The sequence below is a fragment of the Parasteatoda tepidariorum genome, chromosome 2, assembly GCF_982258835.1.
Source record: "Parasteatoda tepidariorum strain Cologne lab strain chromosome 2, Ptep-v5.0, whole genome shotgun sequence".
In the NCBI taxonomy this organism is placed as follows: domain Eukaryota; kingdom Metazoa; phylum Arthropoda; class Arachnida; order Araneae; family Theridiidae; genus Parasteatoda; species Parasteatoda tepidariorum.
Genome location: NC_141756.1, coordinates 61498619 through 61521764, shown reverse-complemented (window position 1 = coordinate 61521764; position 23146 = coordinate 61498619). Strand labels below are relative to the sequence as shown.

The 23146-nt window shown below is 28.2% G+C and overlaps 1 protein-coding gene across 2 annotated transcripts in view; it reads right to left on the bottom strand.

The window, feature by feature from the left end:
- LOC107454802 (sodium-dependent proline transporter) overlaps positions 1 to 23146 on the bottom strand; it is a 136610-nt gene that overhangs the window by 88385 nt on the left and 25079 nt on the right. The window contains exons 1-3 of one of the 2 annotated variants that reach the window (XM_043042519.3): positions 19879 to 20359; positions 5936 to 6146; positions 1666 to 1800 (exon numbers count right to left, since the gene is read on the bottom strand). In XM_043042519.3, the coding sequence (XP_042898453.1) occupies positions 1666 to 1800; positions 5936 to 6146; positions 19879 to 20010 (478 nt within the window). In that variant the 5' untranslated portion in view covers positions 20011 to 20359. Of the gene's footprint in view, positions 1 to 1665; positions 1801 to 5935; positions 6147 to 19878; positions 20360 to 23146 lie in introns of those variants that run through there. The other variant, XM_043042520.3, reaches the window with a different exon arrangement.

The following is a 23146-nucleotide window of genomic DNA, read 5'->3' as shown; positions in this document are numbered from 1 at the left end:
TAAAATTCCTATAAAATAAGAAAATAGATTCAAAAAGAATAAGATTGAAAAAAAATATGTTATTAAGCCAAAGGTTAGGGATACGATAAAGTTGATCGTGTTGGTATTTGTTTTTATTCAAGGTTCTCTTCAAAGACATAATTTGCGTAGATTTTAAAACTCTTTTTGTAAATTAAAGTAAAGAAAAACGCAATATGGATTGCAGTTTTTAATATGCATAAACGAGAAAGAAAATTTGATTTTTTATTACCTCAGTTTTTATTTAACAAATTTATACAGTGTTTATGTTTTTCCCCTTGCTTTTGACAGGAGGAATTTTAAAAATAGGGACTATCCGAAATATCATTAGGTCATTACGTAAAATCGTTACGAGGGTCATTACGTAAAATCACGTATTTTCTATTTCTGTTTTTCTATCTTTACTGGATATACATGAATGATATATGATAGTTCTGTTGGTTTCTCTATGCAGCTTTCTAAAGTTATCCATATTTTTTTATCCATATCCATATCTTTATCCATATCATCTTTACAAATCTTTCGAATCCATATCTTTTTAAATTTTAAACCTAATGAAGATTGAAGAAAACTAATAATAATTAAGAATTCTGGGTGCGATGCACTGATAGAATTTCAATATACAGAGGTCAGTTCAATACAAATGTGAAAAACGTATGCGTATTTAATTTAATTCTTTAAGCCACGATTGCAGAAATGTCTTTTCTTGAGAATATTGCTTTTTTTTAAAAAAAATAGTTTAATAGCTGTGGAAAATTTTTTCACTTACTCTGACAAAGGCAATTTTAAGAAAAAATACTCTATTGCTTGAATTAAACTTAGAGAATGACCCAAATCAGCGAATTTAAGCAGAATGGAGAAGACGTTACATTAACTAAGTGTGAATATTAGATGGTGTTATAAGCAATGCCTAGTTAAAAAAAAAATTAAAAATTGCATATAAGAATGATATCATGACGCTATGCTCTCAATGTTTACTGTACATTACCATACCTTCTCAGCATGAAAAACAGCGTTTGTGAAATGTTATTAATTTTTTTCCCTTAGACTTGCATACAACGTTTTCAACCTACTCCTAGTGGCATGAAAAGTTAGTTTTTCGCTTTGTAAGTGTGAAAACATAAATTTTGAGACATTGCATTTTCAGACTATTCCCAAATGTTGGGAATTCAGAACAAATTAAAACAATTTTTCGATTTTTCTTAGGCTATTTATATTTTTTTTGAATTTCTACCAGTTTTTTTAATGTTTTATTAACAATTAATCGATAACTTTTAAGGAAACAAATTTAATTTTAGTAAATTTTACGCCACGTCATACATGTGCCATTATAGAACAAATCTCAAGCAAGTCATTCTAGCTTTCAAGACAAATTTGCTAATTCTATTTAATTGATTGAACAATAGATGGCAGCACAAAACTGAAGCGAGGCTAAGAGTTCCTATAGTTGTAATAACAAAACCAATATTGTATTATAATTAATTTTGCGTTTTCCTCTGGTATACTTATATGTAGTAAGTGTGAAGTAGATGGTATACGGGAAGTAAGTTTTCCTAGTCCCACGAAAGGGTTAAAATTACCTATATAAGTTGATTAGAATGCAAATTCTTAAAATTGCTGTTGGGAGGCCAAAAAAGAGATCTTTACCAGTGAATAATGGACAGAACCTATCAAATATGGCGATAGGTCCTAGACTAGCGTACTGGCCAAATGAGAGTTCCATGAACATGAGTGGTAGACCAGCTAACAACATCATACAAATGAAAGGAATGAGAAAGGCACCTAAAATAAGAATAATGAAACACATTAATAAAAAAATTTGTAACTCATTCTTACAAAATTGTGTACTTCAACTTTCTTAGAGATAAAACTTCTTTGATGTCGTGTAACCTTATCTAATGCATCATTTTCGTTAAAAGAATTTGAATTACTCCAGAAAAACGTGACCTGAAGCAGTAATTTATCTAAACTCATTTATAAACTGTTTTTTCCGCAACTTGCGCAAATTTGATGGCTCTTTTTATTAGTTTTTCAAACTCCTATTTATCGAACTTTCTAAAAGCGCCAACTTTAATTTCGATCATTTTTACTGAGCAAGAAGTGTTTGAAAACATAATACAAAAGGAAGTATTTATAAAAATTAAAATCAGTAGCGCAAAACGTTTACCGATCTTTATAATTTACTGTAACGATTGATGATTATTTTATATCCATGTACATAAAACAGTAAATATTTATTTCGTCTGGCATATATCACTAACTATTAAGAATAAAGTAAGAAAGAAAATTTGTACGACTCAATTTTTAGTTATATATTCGAAAATAAAATTTTATATGGATTTATTATGAGTTTGTGAGTCATAATAGTCTTAAGGTTAATCAATTTACAAATACACTAATGTATTTTAAAACGCAAATGTCATTATAAATTTTTAAACTGTAGGAATAATCTCAGTTTAAAATCACATTGTATTTATTTGCAATGCTCATACTCTAAAAGGTATAGAATTCCATCGCGCATCAGTAAATTATCTGTTAATATATATATATATATATATATATATATATATATATATATATATATATATATATATATATATATATATATATATATATATATATATATATATATATGCATATATATATATATATATATATATATATATATATATATATATATATATATATATATATATATATATATATATATACTCTAAATATTTCTATATCTATATTTCAATTTTTAATTTTTTAATTTTTTCTCATAGATGGCAGCACTAATATTTTACTAAAATTTTTTTTCTTCTTCTTCGATCAAATATATATATATTTTTTAATTATATTTTATTCGATTCAAGCTACAAGCACAACTTCCAATATTTTACATCTTCGCGATTTTTGTTAACTGTTTTATTATTGTACTTTTAAACCTAAACCGCGCTTTAATTCCTGCCGGTAAGTTCGATTTCTTTTTACATTTTTCTTTTATTTCATGATTTTTTACAACGTAAGGTTTTTTGCGATATCGACACATATAAAGAATAATTTTTATCTTAGGATAATTATTCTTTATTCAGAAATATCGCATTTATAGCAATTAGATGTGTCTTGATAACGACTATTTGCTTTTACCATTCTTGTTTCTCTACCATTTAGTTTTTTATTTTATTCATGTTTTTCATGTTAATTTGTGTATATATATATATATATATATATATATATATATATATATATATATATATATATATATATATATATATTTATTTATTTATCTTGGAGAATAGGAACCAGCATAAAAGCAACAATAAAGAGAGTAAAGAGTACATATACCACACAAACAGTATCATTAAGTATTGATGTGAAAAATTTAAGATTACTTAATGTCATGCGAATTTAAAAATTTAATGACCGATTTATGGTCGTGGCATAAAGGGAGTGGTGGGCTAGTGTGGATATTTTTTATAAATATGACCAAAAAAAAACATATTTAACATAATTTTTAACTCGTGATACTTCTTTTTAACTCTGATTTATATCTTTTTTAAATTGCTTTGTAATTTTAAAAAAATATTTACAATGACTTTGAAAATATTTTTTTTAAATAACAAAGTTATTAATTTTTCAATAATACTTTTTTTTAAATAAGGCTGTTTTTGTCTACATTAGCCTTACTACACATGGCAAATGTCGAATAGGTATGGGGCTAATGTAGACAAATTAGATAATTTATTAAACAGTCCTTTATCACAATTCAGAAAAATATATCTAAAACTGCTTTCAAACCGATTTCAATATGTGCCTTACAGGAGATTAAATATTGGTATATTTCAATTAAAGTACTAATTTGTAATAGAGAATTTCATTATACTATAAAAGATATTTTGAAAGCCAATCAATACATATGGCAATTATTATTCAATTTGATTTATTTGAAAGCGCAGAACCAATTTTAAGTTTAATCAATTTATAACCATAATTATAATTTGGATCTTTAGTAAAAAGTAAGCAATAAAGATGTAAGTGTGAAAAAGTAATAAAATTAATTTTTTAAACTATTGTTGTTTTTAAAAAAAACAAGTATAATCATAATGAAACTGATTTTAACCTATAAATATAATCTGAAGTAAATAACTTAAATTTTTTTTTATTTAATTATAATGAAAGTCTACTAAATTTCAATTCATAATTAACAAGTGAAGTTAATTCCAACTTAATAAAAAAAATCGTTTTAAGCAGAAAGTTTATTTTAAATATGAAATATGTAAATATATATTTTTTTTAAAGTCAAATTTGATTTTTATTTTATAAACTATACTTTGTAAATTAATATTTAAAGTCAGTTAAGAAGCAAATCCCATTATGCTATACTCTGTACTGACTAACCTTAAAGAGGAATAAAATTGTAAGGGATCTAAGTTAATCGAAAAAGGCTCCTAAATAACACCAATTGTATATATATGAGTAAATACTCTAAGCTCTTTTAGCTGACTACATTTGAACTAAGGCTCAATTTTCATGCATACATTTTTCAGAGAATTATCAAAACCATTAAAAGCTCGTCCAGGTTTTCATGGTTTCTCGCCCAGGAACAATGTTTCATGGGGCTTATTAGGACCCATAATCCTCATAGAACAATCATTGACGTCTGTAAGCAACTTGAACATAGTTGCAGACCAGATTCACCCATTCATGGCAACAGTTTTTCCTGCGGGGGATGGTGTTTACCAACAGGATAATGCACCATGTCAAAAGGGTCGAATCGTCGAGGAACATTCCAATGACTTTCAAGTCATGTCTTCGCCCCCAAATTTGCCTGACTTTAATCCAATAGAGCATTTGTGGTCCTACTTGAAAAACCAAATTCGTGCTACCACGCTACCACCTCGCAATGTGAAAGAATTGCAGGACCAGTTGGTGAGCACTTGGTACCAGATACCTCAGACTGCCAATCAGCACCTTGTGGATACAATGTCACTGCAGGTGCTAGCAGTTTTGAGGGTGAAAGGTGGTCCTACATGTTATTAGCAGGGTGGTCATAATGTAATGGCTCTTCGGTATATACATACATATATATATATATATATATATATATATATATATATATATATATATATATATATATATATATATATATATATATATATATATATATATATATATATATATATATATATATATATATATATATATATATATATATATATATATATATATATATATATATATATATATATATATATATATATAGCACAATAAAAACAAAACCGAACTAAAAATGGAAACAAAAAGCAAACGAAAGTAAGTTAATAGTAGATAATAATGTGTTCTAAAGTGTTCTAATTTCGTTTCAAATATTTTGAGTGCTCCTCACACTATTGTATTGATATATTTTGCTTTGGCCATATTAATACAATATTAGAAATCACTTCTTTTTGCGGATATAATCGTGTGCGCTGATTAAGAGATTAAAACTTTTCTTTGTTCTTTTTTCATGATTTTTAATATTTTCTTTTTTCTTTTTTTATAGATATCAAAATGTATATTTTTTAAATACTTTTGAAAAATATTTGTAATAATTTTCTTCTCTTGTCATTATTTTTTACTATTTTCCATTTTTTCTCAATATTTTAGCTTTTACATATATATTTATATATATATATATATATATATATATATATATATATATATCTATATATATATATATATATATATATATATATATATATATATATATATATATATATATATATATATATATATATATATATATATATATATTTAAAGTATGGTTGTATGAAATTGCCTCCATATGCATTTTTATAACAAAACAAGATATATTCGACAAAATAAAAACTAAGTATGATATAAATACATTTTTCACTAAAGGGGATTGTCTCCAAATTGAATTCCTACTTACCTCCGCCGTTGCTGTAGCAGAGATATGGAAATCTCCAGACATTCCCCAGTCCCACTGAATAACCGAGGAGGGAGAGGAGGAAATCGAACTTCCCCGTCCATGTCCCTCTCTCCACTTCTGCTTCAGAATACTGATAACTCCTATCATCATCCCCCTGGGGGGACAGGGGCACTTGACTGCTGACTCGAGAGAAGTTGCTCTCCAATTCATTCTGCAAAAAGACATTAGCAATTAGATAGCCAATTTAGCAAACGCTATATCAGATACGTGGGAAGAAAATGTACGAGTTAATTCATTTCTAATTAATGAAGTAAAATATATATGGATTGATATATATAGTATTATATTACTTATACTTTTTTTTTAATTCTTAGTGTTATGAGAGAAGGAGTTTTGTTACCAAGAGAACGAAATTTAATTCATAACTGACTATGCCTTGATTGTTTCTAAATTTTACAATAAAAATAATTCGAATTACTGGTGTAAATGACTATTCGAACTACTTAGTGTAAATAACTGATATGTTTTTTTTTTTTTTTTTTTTTTGTTTTTTTTGCAAACAAACGAAAAACTTTATTGGGAACAAAACCAAACACATAAATTCAAAGAATATATATTCGTCGCGAAGAGGAAAATCCTGTCCAGGCGACAAAGAAATGTAATACAATAAATTTAAAATAGAAATTAAGAAAAAAAATACGTGAAACTATATAAAAAAAGTAACAAGGGTAACATAAGAAATTCTTTTGGATTGGCACAAGAGTGGTATAAAAAAATCAGATGCTTCCTTTAAAGTGAAAAATAGAGATCTAAATCGTCGATGTTCATCACAAATTGAAGTAAAGCACGCTAATTTATTATGCTTTATTCTATGCCTTTATTGTTATGAATAAAAGATATTTGTCACCATGATAACGAAATTCAATTCATAACTGACTACTCCTTTATAGTTTTCAAATTTTGAAAAAAAAAATTCAAATTACTTAGTGTAAATAAATAATGTGTAAATGATAAAAGTGTTGTCCCCCCCCCCTTTTTTATTTATTGTTTTGTTACTTATTTTAGTAGTATTCCCGAATATAATTGTAAAGTTTTAGGGAACTATATTTTGTACTGAATAAATTAAAGAAAATGTATCTAGATTTCATTCAGTAAAGTTAAATCTTTATTTCAATGGTATGTGACCAAAAGGTTTCTGCCCGTGGTGTAGGTTAAAACTCTAACGAAATGTTTCAAATATCTTTTAATCGAACTTAAATGTTAAGAAATATTTACTTACTGCCTAGTAAGGTAATTGCTTATCTATTTGAATGGGAAATTTGCTAATTTTTCTTAGATATGAGTGAAAAAAGTGTTGGAGAAATTTTGTGTACGTAGTTAGATTTTTTTTTTTTGCAATTAGATTCTTTTTTGGAAATGGTGTGTTTAAATTCTTTAGATATATTTTATTGAAAATTTTTTTGCTGTTATAAATTTGCTTTAAAAAAATTAGTTATGAATAATTTGTTTGATTTAATTATGAATAGTAAGCAAATTATGAGTGGTAGGCAAATTTATTCAGAAAATAAAAGAGATAGTGTGATTGAATGGATAGGATGAAGTTAGAAAAATTAACAATTTTAAAACTAAAATCTGGGACGAGGCTGACAATTTTATTCAAACGAACATTACAGCAAACAAACTAGAAAATTATAACCGCGTTGTAAACATTCAAAAATTAAATTCTGAGAAGAGAATTCCCTTAGCAACATCATTAATGGAATTATCAATTTGAAGTCAGGGAGAGACAAGACTTAAATAAGACATATTTTTACAAAAAACATGATATTTCCACAGCCCATATTAAAAAAGCAAAGGAGCAGACACTTTGTGATTTTTTTTTAATTTTTTGAAAAAAGCGAATTTCTTAAAACTGGCTTCATGTAAAAATATGTGGGTGAAATTTTCTAAAAATGCCCATATTTGTCCAAAAATGCCCAAAGAATTTCTTTAAATGAGACTTTTTTTTCCAAAACATGATATTTCCACAGTCCATACCAAAGAAGCAATAGAGAGTACACTTTGTAAATTTTTTAAAACTTTTTTGAGCAGATCAAATTTTTTGAAACTGGTTTCGCGTTAAGAGATATAAAATTGTCTTTTAATTTAGGGGTAAATGAAAAATGTGAGTTTCAATCAGATTACGTCAGTAAATTGATTCCAGCTTTAAAAGATAATTTTTTTCAAAAGTTGTAGAAAATTTGAAAAATCAGGAAGATAAGAATGTTAATAGATCCAACAGGTGGTGAAAAAATTGGAAAATTTGATTATCCAATCGGCTTTTTGTGTATCGTGAGACATCCAAATGTTAACAAATCCAATTTATCCAATAAATAGCAGTCTAAATTTGAGGAAATCTCTATATTATCGAAAGATTTTTTCGAGTTAATTATAATGTTAAGAATGTTCTTAATAGCTGAAAATTTTTTAGCAGTCATGTAAGCAGACTGATACCTTACACACAGAGGTGGATATTTACATCTGACGCATAGAAACATTGAAGACCCGCAAACGGACTCCAAAGGTATCGAACCGCTTGCCAACAAATATAATTTTCGCCAATGCGTAAGTTCTAAATCATAAAATAAAGAAAGGAAATTGTTTGGATTTAAATTGAGCATTTGAAATCTTGGGAATTTCTTTCTTCTCATACTATGATTAGTAGATAAAGTGAGCATTTATACAAAACTATAAAAAAGTAAAGAGTATTATTTTAGATGGAATAAATTAAATTTGCTTCAATCTTTTCAGCTTGATCACTTGACGAAATTGTAATAAAGCAAATTTTTTCTGAGCTAATTATCAATTGTTAAAATAGGTCCCAGATCAAGTTTTTTGGATTTCAAATGAATAACTGTTGATTTCTAAGTTTGGGGAACAGCAATTCAGTCTCAACGGCCCCACGTGTTTTGGCACACGTGTCAAGACACACAATATAATTTAACGACATTTGTATAGTTATAGTATTTATATATAACATCAAACGTTAGAGTCATTAGAGCGATTGCAATATAGATCGATAAACATATTGCAATTTAATGTACCAAGTATACATAAAGCGCTAAATAGCTGCATATTATAACTGGAAAAAAATATTAGAAGCAAAGTAAACTAACATAATATACGCGATTTAGAATCCAAGGAAACATTAAGACGTAATCAAAGGAAAAATATAATAAACTGATGATATGAGAGAATGCGCTGAAAAGCATAACAGCTTCACAAGGGGAATATTGCAAAGCAGTCAGTGAAGGAGCAGTTTCTGCCAGCCGCCGGCAGAATACTAAAACCAGGCAAAACCTTCTACTGTCTCCCTCGCATTCTTTCTCTCTTTCTCAAAAAAAGCACGATAAAGAAACATGTCAGATGAAGTCACAATATCGAAACACAAAGAGTCGAAGTAGAAGTATACACCGAAGAGCCATTACATTATGACCACCCTCCATCTATAACAATGGGCTCGCCCAAGTTTTCATGGTTTCTCGCCCAGGAACAATGTTTTCATGGGGCACATTTGGACCCTTAATCCTCATAGAACAATCCCTGACGTCTGTAAGCTACTTGAACATAGTTGCAGACCAGGTTCACCCATTCATGTCAACAGTTTTTCCTGCGGGGGATGGTGTTTACCAACAGGATAATGCACCATGTCATAAGGGTCGAATCGTCGAGGAACATTCCAGTGACTTTCAAATCATGTCTTGGCCCCCAAATTCACCTGACCTTAATCCAAAAGAGCATTTTTGGTCCTACTTGAAAAACCAAATTCGTGCTGCCCTTAGCAATGTGAGGGAGTTGCAGGACCAGTTGGTGAGCGCTTGGTACCAGATATCTCAGACTACCTATCAGCACCTTGCGGAATCAATGCCACGGCGGGTGCTAGCAGTTTTGAGGTCGAAAGGTGGTCCTACATGTTATTAGCAGGGTGGTCATAAAGTAATGGCTCTTCGGTGTATATATTCAACGTGAGAAAATCCCCATCATTAAAATGAAATTCAAAAATCACAGCTTCATGAAGTGAGTTAGATTATAAATTAATCTGATGGAATTCCTCTATTTATGCCAGAAATATTAAAGTGAAATCAATAAGTATTAAATTTGGAATTAATTTTAAAGTGAGGAATAAATTTTGAAAAAAGAAAAAATAGTAAAGATTGAAATGTCCGAGACAACTGAAAATTACAAATTCTGAAAGGAAGAGAAATTGTTTAAGATTGAAATAAACAATGGGACCAATTATAACGCACACTACATTTCAGGGGGAGCAGACTGAAACTTCAACGTTTAAGTTTCCTTACTATTTATATAAGTATATTAATTCTTCAACCTGGAGTAAAGTCATAAGACGATAGATCAAGGAAGAGGTGCCGTAACAATGGAAGTTACAAGTTAGAGAATGAAGAAAAATCGTGTAACGCTAAAATAAACGATCTGACCAATAATGAGGGACTAATTTCACTATTTCAATCAAATTAATTTGAGACGATATTACATTTGTGCAGATAATTATAAAAACATTAAAATTCCTGTCAACTAATTTGCTGACTGGGAATGAAGAAATTATTTATTTTATTAACATTGTAGAAGAATTTGATGTGATTAATGAATCAAATAAATCGGAAAAGAAATTAAACTGATTATCAGAGTTAATTCGTTTGGATCTATAGTACTGGCAGTATCAATTAAATTGAATCCATTAAAGTCATCAATAAATCTTAAATTTGCAATACTAACTGAGATTTATTTTGCATAAAAAGGTGCAATTAAATTGTGGTGTAACTACCACTATAAATATTGAATACCAATTCACTAGTATATAAGACATGTTAACTTGATTCTATCGTGAGGTACCTTTTGATCGATGAAGGTTGACATAGTCTAAATTTACAATTCCCCACAAAAAAGCAAAACAAAGGAAAACTAAAAAAGACATAATTTGTTTTGTTTTTTAAAAATTTGAATATCTTAAGCAATTTAAAAATCCTTTATAATCTGAATAAGTTCTTAAGAAATAGATGTTCAATATTCCTTCTTCAAAAATTATGTCACAAACAAATAAAAACATCGAACTTTTTTTCATGTCATATCATTAAAACTTTTTCATCCATGACTAAGCATATTGCGTGACATTGAAACCAGATGAATTTCATTTATATTCGTATAAATAATTCATAAATCCTTCATTCATTTTGGAATTGAATCACGTGTGTGATCATGAATCATAAGTTAAGAATAAGGGGAAATATCTATCGTTAACTATGCAAGCAATTTATGCTTTGCACTCTTATTTTCTGAGTTTTAATTAAAATAATACTATCTTATAAAATAATTTTTGTTACTCTTACACTGGTGTTGCATGTTTTTTTTTCATTTGATAGTAATGGGAGTCATATAAGTCGTCTAGACCGGAAAAAAGCATTATGTTTGAGTTAAGGAATAAAAGGATAAATCACACTGGGGAACATTTTTGGTTCATTTATGCAAATACTTAATATAGCCTAAATCGGGCGTGGAGAATTTTAAATCTGAAATTGGTTTTGCTCCTAAAGCTGAAACTGCAGATTTGTTTCTTAAAAATTACATTTTAAGTATATTTCTTATCGAAAAGCACAAGTTATAAAACTCTGTATAAAACAGGAGGTCTCGTAAATGTTGCAACAAACTTATAATGGTGTTAGTGCCTATTATCAAGATTAAAACTGCATAAAAACCCACGCCTGGAAATGTCATCGTACGATTCAAGGAGCCTATTTTAAAATGTTGAAAAGCACACAAAGAAACAAAATAAAGGAGGAGCCTCTATCTGCGTATGACGACAAATCCGGGCATGGGTGTCCATGCAATTTTAATCCTGATAATGTGAACTAATTCCCCTAGGCGTTAGTTTTAATACTTATGCAACCGCTTGCTATATATAACATTTTTAAGCTTGGACAGTTCGACATATAACAGGCAAAAAATTATAATTTAAAAAAACTTAGCTTGGAAAGAGAAACCGATTGCAGATTTGAAATCAGTGGTAGAAAAAATATTTAAGATCTTTTGAAAATCAGATGCAACAGAAAACGTAATGAGAGTATTATTGTTAAGTACGTACTATATTTTGATATTAATTGTCCGTCTTTGGTAGAAGAATAAGAAATATCAATATCAAAGTGAATTAAAAAAGCAAATAAATTGAGGCCGAAAACATAACCTAAGAGGAAATTAATAAAATTAAAGGTAATGCGATGTTTAAGAATGTGGCAATCGTGTAACACAATAACTCAAAAAGATATAAATTACTAAAATTTGAAGGAAAAGAATGAAAGAGAACTTGAAGAAAGAAAGAGAGAAATTCCTTCGATATAGCCATAAGTCATTTCTGAGAAAAAGGACAGCAGCCATCCTAAAGCAAGTTCGAAAATGCAGTCGCTCAAAAAAGAGAGTTCAATCATGGAAGGAATTTCTGAGGACATACTTCCAGACATTACGATATCCAATTAACATTTAGGAAGCAGAAATGATAAGAAACTGAATGCTAAGATTGTCTTAGTCAACCCCAAAGCACAAAATGAAGGAAGGAAATCACCTCACAAAATTTAAGATTTTGTGAAAGATAGACTCATAAACCATGTTTCACTGACAATCTCAACCAAAAGATATCGAGCGCGAGGATAGAGGGACTTTTCTCACCCAGAGGAAACATATAGCCAGGCAGATGATGAAATAATCGCCAATAGCAAGAAGAGCATAGAAAACCTTTTTCCAAAACCCTTTCTCAAAAAAGAAGCAAAATTTTGAGAGACAAAAAATAATATTAATTTATATTTGCGTTCAAATTAAGAAAAACCACTTGAAAATTTTGCATTAAATAAAAATGTCGCAAAACTAATGCGCAAACAAAAGTCTTAAGAATTACAATTAGATGAAAAGATTCTGTATATATCCCATCGACCATTTTAGCCAACATAGCGCCGTAGTCCTTTCGGTATCTTTAAAATTTATTTTTATATAGTAATTGATTATAAGAAAATGGACGAAATACAAATCTACTTCTTTTCAAAATTGAGATAATACTTAAATTTGAACCATTCCCAAATTTAGTATCAAAATTGATGAAATTGGTCTACTAGATAATACGTAAGTACCGAATATTATCTTATTTTTTGCATGTAATATTTGTATTTTGTAAATTTCTCTATAATCAATTACTATATTACAATAAATTTGAAATGTACCAAAATGACTTTGGCGCAATGTTGGCGAAAGTGGTTGAAAGGATAAAAATACGTAAGTTCCGATTTTTTTCTTATCTATAAATGAGGTAAAACGAAAGAAATTAACTGTACTCAGCATTCGGCACTTAAAAGGATGCTTTTGATCGTAATCACCGCGTAATAATCAGGACTAACCATTACTTAGCTATTTTTGATGACTTTGCACATAATATATCCGTAAATATTTTCCGTTTCTGTAACGAAAAGTAATCTATCACATCTTCAGCTTGCAAAATATAGTAGACATTGGATCGATTGGATAGTTAACGATGTAATTTATAAGGGACATTGACCCTAGCACAGTTACGTGTATATTAATAATGTCATGGATGGTAAGAGTTTAGCTTCCGTGTTATTTAAGCTGGAAAAGTTAATTCAATCGATTAAATTAAATAATAATTCAGTGAAGTCTTAAAATCAATCCTTTTATAAATTATTCTTTTTAATGTGTATAGGCATATTTTATGTGTTTTGGCATTATTTGTTAGGCATTTTTAAAACCTCATTCTTAACCCTTCTGAATTAATGCCATCATTTTAAATTAGTGACTTAGATCATACAAAAATTAGCTATAGAAGTGTCAGTAATAAGCTTCGTAATAAAATTACATAATTTAACTTTTATTGACAGAATTTGAAAGTCAATGTACTTGAAAAATTTCCTGAACATACCTTAGCCTTTTTTCAGAACAGAAATCTTAGATTCAATTAATCTTTAGCATTAAAGCTACTTGAAAAATATTTTTCAAAACTTAGATATTCAGTTTCCAATACTATTCAGTTTCCAATACTATTCAGTTTCCAATTATTCAGTATTCAGGTATTCAGTATTCCAGATATATCCAGATATTCATGATATTCATTTTCCAATACTATTTTTAATGCTATTTAGTTTTTGTTGAACGTGTAAAAAAATCACAATATTATTTTTGACGGCAGTGGTCTTTAATTAACTGCAACAGAAAATGCTGCTGGTATTACGATAATAAGTTTTTTAGGGTACCTCCTTTCCTCTATGATATTGAAAAGTATTCAAACAAAATATTTATGATATGGTTCCAACATGAAATTAGTGTCTTTTTTTCATAAATAAAATAAAAGCACATATAGAAGAAAATATTTTCGGCAAAAAAATGTTTTTTACAATTTAATTTTTATTTAAAAAAAATCCAGTTTTATTTATCTATTTGGAAACTACTTCGTTGTGCGCTATGGTAATAAGATTTTTAGGGCAGCCCTCATTCACCCAAAAGGACTGAGTATTCAATAAAATATATTCATAGAATGACTTCAATGTAAATATGAGGGATATTTTTATTTATAAAATGGAAGCAGCAGAAAATATTCACGGTGAAGAAAATGTTTTTACCATTTTCAGTATTTTTTTTAAAAAAGAAAACCTATTTTATTTTTCTACTACTTCGTTTATTGGGTCTGTAAAAAATTGCCTAACTATTATTAGTCGCCATTGATGTTTAGGCAATTTTAATTTATGTAATAGGCAGTACTGGAACTATTTAAATGTTCCATGAATATATTTTTCAGTATTATTCCTATTTGAATAGCCGAAAAAATTAATTGCGACTGTACCTAAGCTAATATATTAAATGTCTCTTACTACAATACCAATAGTACCTATCTTCACGGCACCACAGGGACCAAAAATAATTTTGTGATTTTTCATGACTCCGAAACAGGATAGTACTAACAAATTGATGCGTTCAAACCTCAGACAATTAATGGCTACTGAAATGGGTACAACAATGTTTAAAAGTCCTGTTCAAAATATCACCAAACTATTATTGCCGCCATCGATGCGTAGATAATTCTAGTACTAGACACTACTAGTATTGTTAAAAGATTTTTAATAAATATATTTTTCGGGTATTATTATCTTTCAGGGAAGCCATAAAAAACCTATTACCACAGCACTTATTACCATAATACCAGTCATACCTACTGTTATAATTAATTAAACACCAGGTATTTAATTAAACACCAATTTTTGTGATTTTTTTCGTAGTTCTCGAACGGATTAGTACATATTTTATTATTTAAAATATAAAGTGACAAAATTCAGAGCAGTTGCATTGTACTATTGATACTGTATGCGATATTAGTAATTTTTACTTAATGTCTGGAGTTAAACAGTATGTCTCACATAATAATTATTGTTACGATAAAGTAAAGATTAAATTTCTAGTTTGATTTCTATTTTTTCAAACATGTTACGCCGCAATCTCTTTTTTTACTCTATAGATTCAATACTTAAAACTTCTGAAGGCCTTTCTTTTCAGTTTTGTAAGTGAATCACTATTTTAGTAAAAGTTTAAAACATTTACAAAGCCCTGAAACCAATACCGATAAACTTAAAATCCCCAAATCAAGTTCCTATTAAATTCCAAGATAGGAAGAGTAAAAATTCTCAAAGCTATATGCATTTTTCTTAAAATTTTTAATCATAATTCAAAAATATCAAAATGGTTTTACCTTTATTATCACTCTCATTTTATCCATCGTAACAACATAATAATTCGACAAAATAAATTATTTAATATTTCTTATCGAAATGACGATCAAGCTCACTTTTCTAAGATAATATCAGGTAAATTAAAATTACCACCAGGGGTTGATAGATCCCACTGATCCACAACATAATTTTTACCTACATTTCATGTAAGTCTTAAGTAAGGCAAAAATAATGAATTTGTTGAATTTCTTTCTATTCTCAATTTTAAAAGTTTTCATTTCCTTTCATTTCGTTTTTTATAGTTAATGAAAAAATCAGATTAAAATGAGACCCAATTCGTGAGTTTTTATTGGATAAGTAATTCAAATGACGTGATCCAGTTTTTTCCTTAAATTTCAAGAATTCCTTGTTTTCATCAGTGGAAATAAAACAAAAATCATAAATAGAATATATTTAAATCTAGTTTTTTCCTTAAATTTCAAGAATTCTTTTGTTTTTATCAGAAGAAATAAAATAGAAATCAAAAAATAGAATACATTTAAATCCAATTTTTTCCTTAAATTTCAAGAATGTTTTTGTTTTCATCAGTGGAATTAAAGCAAAACTCAGAAGCAGAATATATTTAAGTAAATAACCCCAAGAAACTGAAGCGGTAATATATTAATCAATAAAAATACTTATTTTTCTTCAAAAATATAGAGGTTGGAAATAATAGTCGGCATGTTTCAAGCGTTCAAAAATAGACGCACATTTTCAAAACTTGCCAGACGTCTGGAGCTGTGTTTTATTAAACTATATATTCTGCTTTTATGAATCATATTAGGCTGTTCAACCTATCATTGGTATCAACAGAAGTAGCTGTCACTGAAAGAGGATTTTAAACCCTTAAAATATCTTCGATAAAACAGAATTCTACCATTGGCATAAGACCAAGGTAAATTTTTCAGTCATTTATTTTAAAATATTTTTATAGTTCTTATATGGGATTCGAGTTTATCCTATAAGGATGTCATTGAAAACTTTTAATTTTTATGCACGGAAAATACTAGTTTCAGGAATTCTCTGACGCTCACATATGTTACCAAAGCTAGCTTTTAAGTTTTCCACTGACGTAGTATAATTGGATCTTGTTTGTGGAAAACTTTCCACAATCTCCCGAATACGAAATCAAGAAACATGGGCTTGAATCAAATATTGAATCTTGTTTTTCAGTGCTATGTCGCCATCTTTATCAATATGCTCTAACTGATTCCAAAAGAGCAACCAGTATTTACTATTTCATGAAAATTGTTTTGATTGAGAAATGTTCTTTTACCGATAGTTTCAGATAATAGTAAATTTTCACTTTTACTGCGGTAGATTGTGCCCGAATTTTCGCAAACTGCAGTTCATATTATTTGTGTTTTTCTCTTTCTAACTGCAATATTTTTCCTTAATCTTTTCAATCTTTCTTTTTATTTTTGTTTCCATTCCTGTTCTTCTTCCTCATCCCCTTTCTTCTGTTTCCGTTCTGCGACAGTCGTAATTAATACAGCTATGAAGTAGGTATCATCTTTTTTATATTCATAGCTGTTACGAATTGAATTCTGTAAGTCCGAAATTGCCCCCTCTGCTGATTCAACAGTACTTCCCCAATTTTTTCTGAAACCAGCAACAAATCATCTTTCTTAAAATCTTTAACAAAATAAATAGTTTTGACATGGACGCGAAAATCTGCAAAATCTAATCAAGCTAAATTAAACTTACGCCAAACAAATGTAAAATTCAATCGAGCTAATACAATACATAGACACCCAATCAAGCGTTAAAACATAACAGCTTTTTTATAAGGAAACAAAATCATGGAAGAAACACTGATTTTGAAATAAATTTACTAAAGTATAAGGGCAATCGAAGTGGCGAAATCACAATGATTCCAGTCATTGCCTGCTTTACTGTGATGTGCTGAGTGATTAAATGGTAAAAGAAAGTGGTAAAACGGTGAAGTTCCGTTTCACAGTTGGATATGACTTCACAAGAGCCTCGTCCAACAATAAGTCCGAAAACTTTAGAAAATAATTTTTATAAAACTCACTTCTGAAATGTTCAATAATCATTTCTGATGCAGAGGTTAAAAACTTTTCTTTCGTAAAAAACATGTACAAAATTTGGAATAAAAAGGAAATCATGTTAAAGAGACGCAAGAAAACAATGGAAATAAACAAACTTTGGATTGCCAGATGCGAATAGTATGATTGTAAGTAAGGAAAATCACCTGTGCCTTGCCAGGTTTTTTTAAACTTGCTGAATATTCAAATCTGTCAACTATCCGCCCACTTCAGGGACGATCTTGTCAACGGTGGTGACTCCCAGTCGTCACCAAGCCAGTCATGGTGACTCGAATCACCTCAATTGCGGTACCCCAAAAACAGTCGCTGGGGTGACTCGATCGAGTGCCATCGCAATTCATGTTTATTAACACCTGATAAAATAAATGATAAACTCTTCAGGTTATCATTTTTAACAGTTATATTTTTCGTTAAATAATGGACACTGTAGTTAGATTGTAGTTGAGTTGTGTCTTGTTAAATGAACTGTAAAATGGGACATAATCAGTTTATCTGGTGGCGTCATCTATCGTGAGAGACTGGAAATACTAGACTTTTTGAGTTATACAGTTCTGTAGTGTTGCTAACTATGGCTGCAAGACATTTTAATGCTCCAAAGTCATCGTTTGGGGAGGGCAGGTATGGAAGATCTTCATGTCTAGAATTAATCAAAGAAATATTGTGGAGTCAACCCCGGGATTAGAACTTCCGTTCATTCGGTCATGACGTTGACAGATTAAACCTCTCGGCTACAGTATATACCCAGCTGTAAGAAACTAAGTGTCTTTATATAGTGGGTGTAGTTGGGGAGGATAAAATTCTGGTTGTTCAACCGTTTAAGTTGAAAACTGTGAAAAAATTATTTTTCTCACAGTTAACATTTAGAACACAATCTTTTTATGGCTATTTAACTTTATTGGTTGAATATGGTAAAAAAACAATTAATGAACTTGTTATTTAACCATTGTTTCTGTAATAGTGTGTATCGTCGTAGTCCTATATATTCAATTCAATATTTTAATTATTTTTCAAAACATTTTTGTTGCTTAGGTAAGATTGCATCCTCGGATTTTACTATCGCAACGTCAATAAAACAGAAAGTTTATTTGGTATAAAAAATTACTAATATCTAGCACGGAATTTAACTTTTTAATTACAATTTTTAATTCAAATAACATCTTATAAAAATGCATTTCAGTCTGAAATATCTTAGTACCAAATATAAATATAAAATAATTAATATTCATATTTATAAGAAACTAGGTTTCCTAACAATATGTGGGTAAAATTATTATGTTTCATTGTTCTTTACATGATGATGTAGTTGTCCTATACATAATAATTTGAATTTTTTTGCTCAATATCCTTACTTAATAAGCATGCTAAAAATGCTAAAAATATTCTCAAAATCCGAAAAAATAATAATAATAATAAATAAATAAACCATATTTTTAAAGTTTTATAAGCTTACTTCGAAGTTTTTATTACAAAATATTAAAATTTAAAATTAACATGTTTTAATTCAATTTCTTCCAATTTAGATATTTAATTCACTCTAGAACATAAACTAAAAATAATTTACTTTCTAAATGAAAAAAATATTTTTTTATTAGAAATATCCAGATTTTAATTTTTTTCGCAGTTATAATTAAGGGATTGAGAAAAAAAAATCTATTTTTAAAACCACATACTATTATTATTTTTTAAATGTGCGTAAATTAAAGTTAAAACCAAAATTTCTAATTTGTCAAAGAAAACTAAATGAAATACCTAAAATATAAATCTTTCTAGTTTTAATACTTTTAATTGTTTGAGATATATCGTTTAAATTTGTGTTGAACAATTGAAAAAATATGTTCAAATATTCATTCAGCAAAAAATCTTGAAATTTATAGCATCACTTGAAATTAAATAAGGAAAAAAAATACAACAAAATTCTGTTTTGATTTCGTGATTCCTGTCTTGATACAATTTTTCAAACACTTATGTGATTTTTATTTAAAATAGTAAAAAGAAATTAAATTTTTAATTACAATACTTGATTCTCAATTTTGTATTTAAAACTGTCTAATTGAAGAATAATACTCACGTCAAAATCAATGTAAGGACCTAGGCGAATATTTTCCCGGCTACTTCCGCATGAACTACTATCGTCTCTGAAAAACACTCCATCATTATCATGTCCCGTCAATCGCTTTTGGTTATCAAACTGTTTTCTCATACCAGTTCTTTTTAAATTTATAATCAAAAGTTAAAGCGCTCTGCTCTCTTCTTTTGTTGATGTTATTGGAAACTCCGGAATAATACTCAGTTAATAGTTGAAAATTTGTATTTTTACCTAAATTTGCATTTACATCGTAAAACAAGGTTTACTTGGAAAGATAAACACGTGTTGGTGATTTATTTTTGCCCTAAAAAGCCTGAAAATTTACACTCTAAGCTTTGTTTATCACTTCATCTTACTCCGTAATAGTTCCTGAAATACCTAGTATTTTGCTTTTTGTGCGCAAGCGCGAATATGAGTTCCCCCGAAAATGGGGGGTGTGAAGGGGTGTTACATGTTGAATTCTAGACTGACCTGCCATCTACAGGGCGATTTATAATTAAACTTCAGGAAAGAGATCGAATTTGATGACGTCACGTAGGTATTTGGAGAAAACGTTGGGTCCCGTTTCATATTGATTTTCGTTACTTTTTTCTTTTTCTTTGATGCTTTTTATTTTGGATTGTCGTGATTTTGACTGAAATAAATTGACACAACGGAAGCCGGAAATTATATCACGAAAGTTGAGTTTCATTTTGACGAAATGATTGCCATGATTGTTAAATTAACTTTCATTATTCAACATTATCCAATGATTCGTTATTTTCAAACCAATGACAATACATTTAAAGTACCTGGACACAAGAATTTTTTTTTTAAATAAATAATAAATTTCATTCGTAAGTTTTTACTTACGGAAGTTTTACAGGATACATGCTCTTTATGATATAGAATTGAGTTTTTATTGAATGAACAAGTTTTTAAACTTTTCATTACATAAATCAGACTTACGTAATTGAAAATTTATTAAATAAAAAGTGTTTCAAAAATAATTTTATTTAAATTATAGTATTGTTTTAAACTGACAAAATCTGTTAAAAACACACCTGCTGGTGTATCAAAAGTAAAGTAATCCTTTAATTTTATAATTTATTACATTCAATTTGTATCGATAAATTTTCTGTTTTAATACTTTATAAGAAATATATAAAAACCGTAGATTATTGATTTGGAATATATTATAATTCCAAAGTAAAACTTGTAATAAAAATATAATACGTTTCTTTAAGCGAATTGATGTATTTTGTTCGATGATTTTCACTAAATTATAAGCGCGATGGAATTAAAAAGGAATTTCAATAAGGAAACATACAATTATAAAATGTAACAAAAAAAAAACTATCAAAACTTCTTGTATGATAAACAACGTTCCACACTGTAAAAAATCCCTGACAAAATAATGGTAAAAAGTACTAGTACTTAGTACCATAAAATCTATTTTCACTGTAAAAGTTTACGGTGAAAAAAAACTTATACTTCGTAATTTTTATTGTCAGTCAGTTTTACTGCCATTTGATCAGGAATTTTTTTAACAGCGCATAAAGATATAAAAGTAGTGGAAATGCGTGTTCTTGATAGGAGATGAAATTAGTTTAACCGTTCTGTAAAACTGTTTTCTTACAACCTGGCTCTCTCGGCGGAAAAGAAAACAAATACACCTCTCAGATGAGATACAAATAGATTATTGACGTCTTTTAGAAGCACTTTGAAAAGACCTCACTGAAGCTTTCTAAACATTACTGTATCTTTCATATTTAATTACGTAATTTGATTGTATACTTATATGTGATCATTTTTAAATAGAATTTGCAAGAGTTTCTGATATTTAATTTAACGTTCATTAGAGTGAAAGAAAGCTAAAAAAATCCCATGGGCCTGACAAATTTTGACGAAAATGAAACAAACGTCAATATTTCAATACATTTATGAACATACTACATAATATTTTTAAAGGGAATAAGAAAGTATGAGAATTCTTAAATCTCAGATATTTAAACATAAAACCCTTGACGCAAAATTTTTATTTAAACCTATTTTTCATTCCTTTTTCATGATTGTATACTAATTTAGGTCAAAATAAATTAAAAATACTATAGATAGCATTTTAATAATTTATGGGTAATCAATACAGCATGAAATTTTGGTATCTTTTCCTACATTAAAGGTAAAATCTTCCAAAGAATATTTTTTTCCAAAATTTGCACTTATTTGTAGTCATCTAGATCTAAGAGAAACAGTAATTCATTTTTGAAACTGAATGAAAAAAAGTTTCACTCTGATTTTTGGATTTTATATTTTAGTACAAATATAATTCCGATAAACTTGCAGATTTTTCTAGAAACTATATATTTTTTATAATTAAAAAATAAAAAAATATTTTTTTTTGTAATTAGAGCCGCAGAAGAAAAAAATATTTGAAAGGGAAACCATTTTCCCATCTGCGTCAAATAACTAAAATCTTAAAAAAGAAAAAATTCCACAAATGAAAATATAAATACTTATTTATATTTGCGAGATATTAGGATATTAGAGTAAATTTTAAAAGTAATATTGTTTTCCTTTTAAATTTATTTTGGCATGGTTGACTTATTTATAATACGATTAGTTTAAACTCATATTTTTAACAGAAAAATTTTTCGAAATTCTAATGTTAATATTTTTAGGGTAATAAATTTGGATAAGGAATTTATGTACTAGTATTAGGTGAGAAAAAGTATTACTTATATGGAACACATAAGTAAGTATATTAAAATGAATTTAGAAATCGTGAAGCAAATAAAAACTTTTAGATGTTTGCAAATTATTAAATATTTAAATTTGGTTAAAAAATAGAAAGAATAACTAAATATCTATTTTAATGTTTTCTTTTTAGTTAAATATTAAAATCAAACTCGCATGGTTCTTGTAGTTGCTTTCTCTCTCAGATTTATTTGAAAACTTTGATCTTTTTTAAATGAGATGAATTTATTTTTCTTAATTCTTTTTTTTTAAATTGGAAACATATATTTACACAGTACACAGATTTGTAGAAATCAAATTTCAAAATAAATCTAGTTTGAAAACATTCATATATGTTAATACATAAATAGTACATCAACTATGTCTCGCATCAGTTATGGTTATTAATAAGGGATGATTAAACAAGTATTATAAGATGTGAAATAATTAGAAACTTACATTGTGATTTGATTCATGCAATACATTTGAAATATTTGTTAGTTACCAGTTAGCTATCAATTATCAGCTATAAAGA